The sequence below is a fragment of the Lipotes vexillifer genome, unplaced genomic scaffold, assembly GCF_000442215.2.
Source record: "Lipotes vexillifer unplaced genomic scaffold, Lipotes_vexillifer_v1.1 scaffold914, whole genome shotgun sequence".
Taxonomy (NCBI): domain Eukaryota; kingdom Metazoa; phylum Chordata; class Mammalia; order Artiodactyla; family Lipotidae; genus Lipotes; species Lipotes vexillifer.
Genome location: NW_006780388.1, coordinates 1252522 through 1263736, shown reverse-complemented (window position 1 = coordinate 1263736; position 11215 = coordinate 1252522). Strand labels below are relative to the sequence as shown.

At 53.3% G+C, this 11215-nt stretch overlaps 2 protein-coding genes across 3 annotated transcripts in view; one reads left to right on the top strand and one right to left on the bottom strand.

Annotated features, from left to right (window-relative positions):
* Positions 1–301: 301 nt before the first annotated feature.
* On the top strand, positions 302–2907 carry DNASE1 (deoxyribonuclease 1). The gene is made up of 8 exons (XM_007453485.1): positions 302–461; positions 828–916; positions 1090–1173; positions 1476–1591; positions 1793–1905; positions 1991–2145; positions 2580–2676; positions 2854–2907. The coding sequence occupies exons 1-8, from the start codon at positions 315–317 to the stop codon at positions 2905–2907; spliced, it is 855 nt and encodes a 284-aa protein (XP_007453547.1). The 5' UTR covers positions 302–314.
* A 377-nt stretch (positions 2908–3284) lies between these two features.
* TRAP1 (TNF receptor associated protein 1) overlaps positions 3285–11215 on the bottom strand; it is a 47098-nt gene continuing 39167 nt past the window's right edge. For both annotated transcript variants that reach the window (XM_007453483.1, XM_007453484.1), the window contains 6 exons: positions 9128–9313; positions 8525–8663; positions 8041–8126; positions 6583–6728; positions 3563–3635; positions 3285–3390 (listed from right to left, as the gene is read on the bottom strand). In XM_007453483.1, coding sequence (XP_007453545.1) covers positions 3289–3390; positions 3563–3635; positions 6583–6728; positions 8041–8126; positions 8525–8663; positions 9128–9313 — 732 coding nt within the window. In that variant the 3' untranslated portion in view covers positions 3285–3288. The remainder of the gene's footprint in view (positions 3391–3562; positions 3636–6582; positions 6729–8040; positions 8127–8524; positions 8664–9127; positions 9314–11215) is intronic.

The window sequence follows — 11215 nt, the reverse complement described above, 5'->3', positions numbered from 1 at the left end:
TGGAGCAGGGAGGGCGGTGAGCTGGTGCCCGACCCACAGTGTCAGGGGCTTCCTAGGCTGGCAACCCTCACAGGGGCTCATCTGCTGGCAGGTGAGGAGTGAGAAGATCCAGCGCCTGTTACTTGGCGCTTGGTGTCTGGCTCTCTGCATGCTGGTGAGAGGGCTCCGAGGCTCACCCTGGCCTGCTCGGCATAGCCCACAAAGACAGGGTTTACTCAACCTTGGGCTCTACCAGCTCTTCCCAGCTGGACTCAGGCCAGAGTGCTGAGTCTGCCACCCTCAGGCCCACATGTGAACATTTCTCCTGATCCAGAATGACGGGTGCCAGGCTGATGGGGGTGTTGCTCACCCTGGCTGGCCTGCTGCAGCAGGCCCTGTCCCTGAGAATAGCAGCCTTCAACATCCAGACTTTTGGGGAGACCAAGATGTCCAATGCTACCCTCTCCAACTACATTGTGCAGGTAAATCCAGGCTGGCCTGTCCCCAGGGGACTCAGGGTGGGGGAAGGGGAGGGCCCTCTAACAGGCCCTGGGAACCCTGGGCCAGTGGTTAGTCCTGAGGGTGATCGGCAGTGGTGGTGATCAGGGGAGGGGATTGAAAGCCTCTGGTCTCAGCCCACCTGTCTGTCAAGGGGACAGGTCCTTGTCACTGCTGTGCCGTCCACCACGGCTGGAGGTGGTGGGATGTTTGGCACGTCCCAGGCCAAGCCGTGACAGGAAGGTGTCTGGGAGGAGCAGGTCGGCCCTGTGACTCACAGCAGGCAGGCTTGGTTGCCTCAGTCTCCACCCAGCCTGCCCTGCTTAGCAGTACTGTGGCCTTGTCCCCAGATCCTGAGTCGCTATGATATCGCCCTCGTCCAGGAGGTCAGAGACAACCACCTGATGGCCGTAGGGAGGCTGCTGGACAAACTCAACCAGTGGGTGACAGTGGGGTCCCGGGAGGCGTGGATGGGAGAGGGTATGCCACTTCAGCCAGGCCCCAGAGATAGGGATGTGGGAAGGAGCCCTGCTATAGATGTATATAGGTGGCAGGAGGGTCCCCACGGACTGCCCCCCCGCCCCGACCGGGACATTTGTTTCCTCAATCCAGGGACGACCCAAACACCTATCACTATGTGGTCAGTGAGCCGCTGGGACGCAACCGCTATAAGGAGCGCTACCTCTTCCTGTTCAGGTAGATTGGGTCACCTCCTCAGAGGGTGCCGACAGGAGGCTGGGGTGTGGTCTAGAGAGCCTGTGAGCCCCTCTCTCCCCTCCGGGTGTGGGGGCGAGAACTGGGGCCACAGAGCAGGGCCCTGAGCTGGCCTCACAGCCTGTGCAGAGGCAGGGGGACATGGCAGGAGCTCCAGGCCAGTGGGTCTGTGCGGTGCTAAGGCCGGGCCCCCTGCTCACCTGGACATGGCAGAAAGTGACTTTACCAAGACAAGGTGGCGCCCTGGCCCAAGGCTAACTGCCCTCTGGCCCGGCCTTCTGCAGACCCGACCAGGTTTCCGTGCTGGACAGCTACCAGTATGATGATGGCTGTGAGCCCTGTGGGAATGACAGCTTCAGCCGAGAGCCAGCGGTGGTCAAGTTCTCCTCCCCCTTCACACGTGAGTGCCCCGCCCAGCCCTTCCCAAGACACCTGGAAAGCTGTCTCGTGCTGCGGCCCACACCCTTTGTGCTTTGGTCTTACATTGGAGTTACTTAGGAAAACGTCCACCCTCGAAGACTGGCTCATGTGTCCTCCACCCCAGCCCAACTCCTGGCTGAGCCCAGCCCACACCGGCTCAGTATGACTCCTGTTTCCACAGAGATCAAGGAGTTTGCCATTGTTCCCCTGCATGCGGCCCCATCGGATGCGGTGGCTGAGATGGACTCTCTCTATGATGTCTACCTGGATGTCTGGCAGAAGTGGGACTTGGAGGTGAGGCAATTACCCCCCGACCCCCAGCCTTGGGCTCTGGGGCCCCCATTCTGCCCCAGGCCAACCAGTGTGTGTCTCCTGGTAGGACATCATGTTGATGGGTGATTTCAATGCTGGCTGCAGCTACGTGACCCCCTCGCAGTGGTCATCCATCCGCCTGCGCAGGAGCCCCCCCTTCCAGTGGCTGATTCCTGACACTGCTGACACCACCGTTACACCCACGCACTGTGCCTACGACAGGTGAGCGGGGCCCACACTCAGCCCCCAGGCAGGGATGAGGAAGCCTCCGTGACCAGCTTCAGAAATGGTTCCCAAGCCCTGTGACATGCACCCTCCTGAGCTTCACTCAGTCCACTTAGGAAATGGAATGAAAGGAGCAGCATTTCTTAGTTTGGGGGTGAAGCACATTTAGGGATAACACTACACTGGGGGGGTATGTAGGTTGGTCAGTGGTGTGCAGTTTGGGGCCCAGGTTGCTCAGCTCAGAGTGTTGGGGTGACAGCCAGGACCTGACTGGCCCCATGGGAGCATTTGAGAGCAGTTGGGGAACAGTGGAACTGTGTGACATTTACCATACCAAGAGGAGCTGGGGGGACATGCTGGGATCCGAGGTGTAAGTGCACAGAGCTAGACAGCGGGCTGAAGGGGACCTTCTCTTGTGTCTGATGCTACAGGATTGTGGTTGCAGGACCTCTGCTCCAAGGTGCTGTGGTTCCCAACTCAGCTGCTCCCTTTGACTTCCAAGCTGCATACGGATTGAGTGACCAGATCGTAAGTGTCCTGGTCACGTAGCTCTAATAGGGGCGTGGACCCACCGCTTTTTTCATTGGCTTGAAAGAGCCACTTGTTTGTGGCCCTGGGTGCCTCTTGGTCTCCTTTTCCCAGGCCCAAATCCCGACTGGCCTCAGGAGCATGAGTGTCCCTGTGCTCATGGCTGTCTCCCCACAGGCCCTAGCCATCAGTGACCATTACCCGGTGGAGGTGATGCTGAAGAGAGCCTGACGTGAGTGGGGCCTGGCCAGCGACCTCCCCTCTGCAGCCAAGAACTGAGATGACACAGCCAAAGGCTGGGGACAGAGTTTAGGAAACCAGTGCCTGGTCCTGAGTGCCCCTCCCCACCACCGTGGCAGCTGGAATTAGAGGAAGTAGCTGGAATTAGAGGAAGGTAGGCTTTTCCTCACTGTACCCGCTTCCATTGTAAGCTTGGAGATTGTGTCACCAGAGCACCCCACCTGTTCAGTCTGGACAAAAAGTCTAAAATACATTTTAGGTGAATAAAGCTCAAAAGCAGGTGTTCTCATCGGCAGCATCCAGTCCTTCCTGTGTCATCGTCCCCATCCCCCCCCCAACCCTGGGCAGGAGGACCTGGGGCTTTCACAGCTGTCAGTGTCGGTCCAGGGCCTTGATGAGCAGGTGGTTCAGGCGGCTGACCATGGGTCGGGGGTCATCGACGAGCCCCGCTGTGATCATGGCATTCTCGTAGATCTGAAAGGTAAGGCAGCACCTCGTTGTTAGTGGGAGGGTTAGCGAGGCCTGATCCCAACCCAGGGACCTCAAAGACAGAAGATAAAACAGGGTTCTCAAAGGAAGAGGCAGCCTCCTGAAGCTGACAGCCCCATGCCTCAGTTTACTCTTCGCATTCCTCCAGCAGACTCACCTGATCCACCAGCAGCTGGGCCAGGTCAGGCTCGCTATCTCTCAGCTGACTGAGCTTCTTGATGAGTGTGTGCCTGAACACAGAAACCACCAGAGGTTATTAGCTTAGGGCTGGGGGGGTGCACACACAGCCTCTAAAAATGTTGGGGTTATCAGGACATGCAAAAAAGGGTAATAGAAAGGGTCCAATATAAAAATTAAGGCCCATAATGATCAATTATAGATTATGTACCCAGAAAACCCAGCAAAAATTTTGATACTAAATTGATATAAAGGAAACACTACTAAGGTAAAGAAAGATGAGTTTCATATATGAAAAGACATATGTTAGTTCTTGGATAAGTGGACCATAAATAGAAGTGAAACTTTCCTTAAATTAATCCATGTTTAGGTTTAATAGGATTCCTTTAATCTAGTGTAAAATTTATAAAGTAAACATGGAAGAGCAGTTAGAGGAGGAAGTCCCAGTTAAAACATAAAGCTCCAGTAATTAAACAGTTCTGGAAAATGAAAAGGTAACAGCTCAGTGCAACAAAGTGGACAATGTATAAATGGCCCAATTCATATAGGAATTTTGTTAGTACCTCATAAAGACAGGATAACTGGGCCGCACCCAGGAAACAAGTTGGATTCCTACGTGATTAATTTCCAGAGGGATCAAAGATTAAATGTAAAAATTAAAAGCAAAGAGGTATAATACTAGAAGAAAACAGGGAAGAAGTATTTTATAATCTCAGAAGGGGAAAGCCTTTTTAAACAAAATACAAACCCAGAAGTCAGAAGAAAAGAATAACTGACTACAAAAAAACTGAAATATTTTCTGCACAGGAAAAAATACAATGGGAAACATACATCAAAATTATAAGGTATAATTTTAAGAGAATGGCAAAAATTGGTAAGTTTGATAAAACTGAAGGCACTGGGGAAAGGTTCAGAGGACAGCAGGAGTGTTTTGGTCCCTGTCTGAGACGAGATGATTCCCTCCCCTCACAGCGCTGTTCAGAGAGCAAACACTACAAAGCAAGGTGAGCACACTGCACAGCAAGTGTACCAGAGGCAGCCCCACACAGTGTCTCCGAAGATACGTGAGGAAACAGGATGGGGGGGCGGGGGGGTTCACCGTGAACTCCCTTAGTTCTTTAGAATTCTCAACCGAAAGAACATATTAACAAATTTTAAAGCAAATCTGTAAAATAAGTCTTTTGGCAACAGAAACGAGCACTCTGCACAGCTATCTTACAAAACTGCTTTTGTGTCAGAACTAGTTAAGGCAACGGGGTGTCCAGTCAGCGTCCATCTCTATTGGGGACTCACAGCTGGGAACTGTGCGCCCATTACACAGGCCTGCACCCATTATGCCAACCTGCCAACCAGGACAGCTCCTTTGAGAGGCATCCAATGCTCTTTGTGGCCAGCCATGAGCCAATTCAGATCTTTTCACCTAGTAATTGTGTTGCTAGTAATTTGGCTCAGAAACTGGAAAAGGCACTTCCCCCTACTCCCCAGTAGTTTTAAATGGTTCTAAAGCAACACGGAAAAATATTTATAGGTGATGAATAAAAAAATTAGACATGTACTATATAAAAAAATCAAAACCCACAATAAGACGGAAGTCCAAAAGAAATTATACCAAATAGGGTACAGTGACTGTGGTGGGGGTGAGACTATGGACTTTTCTAGCGTTTTTGGTAACTTGTTTATGTAACTTCATGTAAAAAACTACTGCTGTATACAAAGTCAATTTCCAAAAAAGAAACTGTCTCCATATACAACAGAAAATGAAATTTCAAAATATCCAATAAAGACACATCAAATAACTATAAAAAATGTACAAGAACTCTAAAGAAAACATAAGTTTCCAAGAGATACTCATCTGAGAAGGCAGCACGGTTAACGGTGTGGGCAACAGGGTGTTCACATGGAATAAGATGAAACTAGAACCGCCCCCATAGACCCCAATCCCAGACAGGCCAGTTAAGAGATGGGCTCAACCAACATGAAAGGCCAGAACTATACAGCTTTTAGAAGGACACGCAGGAGAAGAAACTCATGTCTGGAATAGATGCTTTTTGGGGTCTTAAGAAATCTCTAACAAATGTATATACATTTGATTACATTAAAATTAAGAAATTCTCTTTAAAAGACAGGTGAAAAGAGAGTGAGAAAAAATATTTGCAACTGCAACTGTTAAAAGTATATATAAAGAACTACCAATCAATTTGTTTTTTTTTTTAAGCCCAACAGAAAAAAGAACAGTAGCCTTCTAACTTGCAGGGACCTGGGTTTCCATGCTCTGCCCTCTGGAAGCAGTGGGCCTTACTCAGCCCAGCTGAGGATAAGGTGCTTTCATGCCTGGGCACACATCCCTGAGAAACACATGTGCAGCACCAGACGGGGGACAAGAATATTCCGAGCAATGTGTTCCCAACAGCCTCCAAATGGAAACTACCCAAATGTCTATCAGAATAATTATGCTGAGTAGATTCATACCCTGTGATTCAGCTGTGAACAAGAACAAACTATAGTCACCCCACAGATGAATGCATCTGATCACACGCCGAGAGAAGAAAGGAAGGCTTCAAAGGGAACCTGTGCACAGGGGTCCATTCACGTGAAGTTCAGAAACAGGCAGAACTGAGCTTGTGTGTAATGACGCACAAGTAGCCGAAAAACAATAAAGCACAGTGAGGAAGTGACTGACACAGAAGTCAGGACTGTGGTTCTCCCTGGAGAGTGGGACAGAATTCAAGTGGGAGGAAAATAGGAGCGTCTGGGTGTCGGCAAGGTTCAGTTTTTTTAAACGTCACATAGGTATAGTTTAATACAGTTCAATTACACGAGTGTTTATAAACATTTATCAAACTGTCCAAAAGCTTTATGCACTTTCTATGTGTTATAAATAAAAGAACACACACTCACATACAATTTTAAAACATTACCTTGGCAGGTCAGAAATGAGCATGCCCATCCCCTGGGCATCAAGGGCCCTGGGCTCAAGAGGCCTGGAGCCGGCAGCCTCACCTGGGGTTGATCTCCAGCGTGGGCTGCAGCAGCTGAGCACGCTCCTCCTGGGTCTTGGCCAGCTGCTGCACGCGCAGGAAGTGCCGGGCGGCCCCCATCTCCAGCACCGTGATCATAGCTGGGTGGGTGTCCAGCCGAAGAGTCACCTGCAAGCAAGGCCGGGGTGACAGGGGCCCTGGCAGGGTCTTGACCAGGTGTAAAGCTTCCCCAAATGACAAGACAGGAGAACGCAGGTCTCCAGGGACGTACCCTCAACCAGCAGTGCTCCTCCCTCCCTCTCTCCCTCCCAATCACCTGCTAACAAATTGTACCCGGCTTGGGAACTCCCTCCTCTTCTACACCCCAAAGCTACCAATTTCTAACCTATCAGTTACCATCCAAGGTCCATCTTGCCTGGTGTTATCTGCACTTCTCTGCTTCACAGGGTCCACTTCCAGGTCCTACAGCAACTGTCTGAAGACCCGCCAGGACTGGCCACCCCATTTCCCCTGGCCCAGCCTCTTCCTCAATCTTGTGTCCATCTTTACTGCAGACGGTGCTCTCACCCACCCCCTCCCTGTGGCTCCCTCTGGCCTCTATTTCATCAAATACACCTTTTCTCACCGAGCCCCACAGGCTTCAGGCCTCCTCACTTACGCCAGAGACTCTCCTGGGCCTGCTGGGCCCATGGCTGCCCCCTTCCCGGCAGCACAGTAAGGATCCAGCTCCACGACTTCCTGACCTGCGGAAGCGCTCTGCCTGTTTCCTTCATAGGATATGGACGAGAATTCTACCTACCTCCTAGGCCACCTTAAATGAGTCACCGCTGTAAAGCATGGACACGACATGTGTGTTACATAAAGAAACCCCAGCCACACGCCTTGCTCCCTGCCAGGAAGCCCTCGCCTCCCTCAGAGACCCACTGCTACCTCCCATGGAGCCCCCAGGTCTACCCTCCTCTGCTCTCGGCCTTCCCTACCCTGCACACCTGCCTGTCCCTTTGGGGCCACTCCTGAACATGTCCCTCAGCCAGTGACACCTGTTCCCTGGTGACTGTCTTTTCTCTTGCAGCTCAGAGCTGGATCAGTGGGTTCCTAGCTCATTAAAGCCTACCCAGAACCCCCACTGAGAACCCAAGCTGGACCGTACGCCCTTGTGTCCTCAGCCACTGCAGCTCCTCTAGGCCTGGACAAGGATGGCCCTGGGGAGGCCAACTGGGGACACCTCTTCTCTGCTTCTGCCTGCCCACCAGGCCCTCAGCAGCTCACCTTCCAGTTTCTTGGTTCCAACTGCTCTACAAAGTGGAGGCGAATCCAAGCTTGCCCACCCGACCTCAGCAACTCCCCGGGCACATGTGGCTACGTGCTCACGAGCGCACACATGCAGGAGCGGCAGCAACCAGAGCTGGCAGGCTGGCCAGCTGTGCAGTCACCAAGGGCCATGGTGGCTGGGTGGTGGCCCGTCTTTGGGAGGCCTCACCTTCACGTTGGTGACACGGGACCCTAGCGCGTTTCTCATCCAGGCCATCAGGTCCTCTGTCTCCTTCTCTGACAGACGGTCGCCAGCTACAGGAGAGCAGAAGGGTGAGCTTGGAGGCCGTCTCCACAACTCCCTCCCCATAGGCTCCCATCGGCAGGCTCCCTCCACCCTGCCAGCCACTGGCATAGAAGCTATCAGAACACTCTTCATCTAAAATTCAGCAGATAAATTTGGACCCCAGAAAGGATACTTTTGATTGCCTGAGGCCCATATAATTTTGTTAGGGCTTTAAAATGTCTGATTCTCTTAAGCTTTATCAATCTTAGGAAGGCAAGCTGTGAAAAGAAAACCCCATACAGACCCACTGTTGCAGAACGAAGAGGCCGTGTAGCAAACAGTGCCAGCTCCCCGGCCCTGCCTGGCCTCACCTGCACCCCAGGCCACCATCCACACCTGTGCCCAGAGAGAAGGGAAGCAAGCCGACCTGGGGAGCCGTCCTCAAACTTCTCCTCCTTGTAGTGGTCAACAACGATGTCCGTTTCCACAGACACCAGCTTCTTCTTGTCAAACTCACGAAGGTGGAGCAAGGTCAGCTCATCAAACTGCTCGTAGCAGAAGAGAACCTGTGAGGACCCGAAATGGCTTCCATCAGGCCCGGGGAACCCTCTGCCCGTGATAGGAGAGGGACACGGAACAGGGGCTGGGGCTGCGGGCTGGGCCCAGCATCTGAGGGCCATGCAGGGGGTGCTGGGGTTCCTGGGCCTTGTGGACGCAGTGGTTTACAGATGGCTCTCAGGGAGGCTCTGGCTATATCTTAGAAGCAGTGATGCTATTTATAGAGAAATCCCTGTGTCACCTCCTAGAAAGACCCAAACTAGTAGGCAGGCTTCGGCCCGGCCTCTGTGACCCTGGATGCTGACTCTCACTGCTCGGCTTTCCCGAATTGTGGGCACATTCAGCCATTCCCCAGTGAGCATGGGGACCCTCCTTCAGTGCTCAGACCCCCTCGCCCTCTGACCTGGCCCCAAGGGAAGGACAAGTGCAGGGAGGCCCAGTCGGGGCCAAGCCTGCCCCTCGGCTCACCCACCTCTGTGTTTTTCCACTTCATGGCCTCATAGTAGGGTGAGTGCTCTGCCAGGTGCCGGTTGGGGGTGCACAGGTAGTAGATACTGCGGGTGCCGGCCTGCATGCGGCTGGCGTAGTCTGGGAGGCTGGTCAGCTGCCCAGCAGGCAGTGCCGACGACTCGTACCGCAGCAGCTTTGCGATATCCTCCTGTAGACAGACAGAGGTCAGGTCACTGCTCATTCCAGGTCCTGGCTCTGAAAGCCTCCCGACAGCAGGACACAGACTTCAGGAGCCTTCAGCTAAGGGAGAAAAGGCTCTGGCTGGCCTCACACCCGCCTGGTGACCGTGTCCTGCAGCCAAGGCAGCTCCTTTGGGAGCCTGGCCCAGGGACGGCGCCCTGGGCTGGCTCGGGCCCTGGGGAGCTCTGGGGGACTCCAGTGCTGTCCATTGGGCCCCATGTCAGAAGTTCAGGGGACCTCGGAGAACACGTTCCACCACAGGTGGCCCAGGGCCTTGCTGAGAGGGCCTTTCCAGGTGAGCTGCACAAACGGTCCCAGGAGTGGCTAGGCCCTGTCTGTGGCAGAGCCCACTCTAGACCCAGCATCCTCCCTCTGTCTCAAGTCACAGACCTTGGCTCTCGCCAAGCAGGGGACACGGGTGTTAAGTCCACACTTCCCAGCCCTCCTCACAGCCAGGGGACGAGTCCTGGCCCAGGGGGTACAAGCCGAAGTGGGGTGTGTGACTCGGAGAACAGGCCCTGAAAGGAGGGGCTTGTCCATCTGCTCCTGTCAGCTGAGATGTGTGTGTGACTGCTGGTGGCATCTAGACTCCATGAGGGAGTCGCCTGTAAGGACAGAAGCAGCAACAGGCTGGGGTCCAGCTCCCTGACGCACCAGCCTGGACGTGACCTGACAGCAAACTGCCTCGTCTATGCCACCGACTCATTTCCAACAACCCACGGTGCCCAGAGGGGAGGTCCAGATGAGAGAGTGATGTGGTGGGGATGAAAGGGGGACGAACAGGCAAAACCAGGGATCTGGGAGCCCACCCGGCGAGCCAGGCTCTAGGTTTATAGGTTAAGCTCATGCTCTTGTGCATGTTACGGATCCTCATTAACTGAGTCAGGGGCTTCTCTGGTGATGCAGTGTTTAAGAATCCACCTGCCAATGCAGGGGACACGGGTTCGAGCCCTGGTCCGGGAAGATCCCACGTGCCGCGGAGCAACTAAGCCCATACACCACAACTACTGAGCCTACTTTCTACACAGCCCGTGTGCCACAACTACTGAAGCCTGTGTGCCGAGAGCCCGTGACCTGCAACGAGGAGCCACCACAATAAGAAGCCGGTGCACCACAACGAAGAGTAGCTCCTGCTTGCCACAACTAGAGAAAAGCCCGCGTGCAGCAACGAAGACCCAAATCAGCCAAATAAATAAATAAATAAATAAATAACTTTTATTTACTTATTTTAAAAAACCCTGAGTCAGTCAGTGTTTATAAAGCACTTAGAAAAGCCTCTGGCACCACCTGGGTCCCGCTACCTACAAACACAGAGAGGAATGAGTGGAGAGTCCGAGCAGGCAGCACTTGGAGCCACTGGAGTCATTGTGCCAACAACCGGGGTTAGGAGGGCCCTGGGTGATGAGGGCCTCGGGGGAGCAGGCTGGTAGCCGCAGCACCCAGGCCCCATCCCACCCTCCCTCATGGCCTGCAGAACGAACCCTGGGACCCCAGACGGTTGGTCACCCTCCTTCCCCGCTGCTGTTCTGGAGCAAAAGATGAAATCCCGGCGCTAAGAGTGACTAATGGGGACAGGTGTCTTTTGGGAGTGATGGAAATGTTCCAGAACCAGATGGTGGTGGACGTACAACCTGTGGGTACTAAATGAACTGTTCACTTTAAGAGAGTGAATTTTATTGTATGGGAACTGTATCACAACTTAAAAATGGCCAGTAAATGTTTATGGAACAATCTCATCATTTTTAAGTAATTGCGCAATTAACCCAGTGGCACAGTGTTGATGGATTTCTACCGATCACATGATGAACTGCCCTGACTACACACACCTCACCTGCCCTCCCCCACACCTCACCTGCCCCCCCCCACCCCG

Coding starts and splice junctions, on each gene's coding strand:
- DNASE1 (XM_007453485.1), top strand. CDS start 315: ATGACGGGTGCCAGGCTGATGGGGGTGTTGCTCACCCTGGCTGGCCTG. Junction 1,174..1,475: donor CGCTACCTCTTCCTGTTCAG/GTAGATTGGGTC, acceptor GGCCTTCTGCAG/ACCCGACCAGGTTTCCGTGC. Junction 1,906..1,990: donor GGCAGAAGTGGGACTTGGAG/GTGAGGCAATTA, acceptor GTCTCCTGGTAG/GACATCATGTTGATGGGTGA.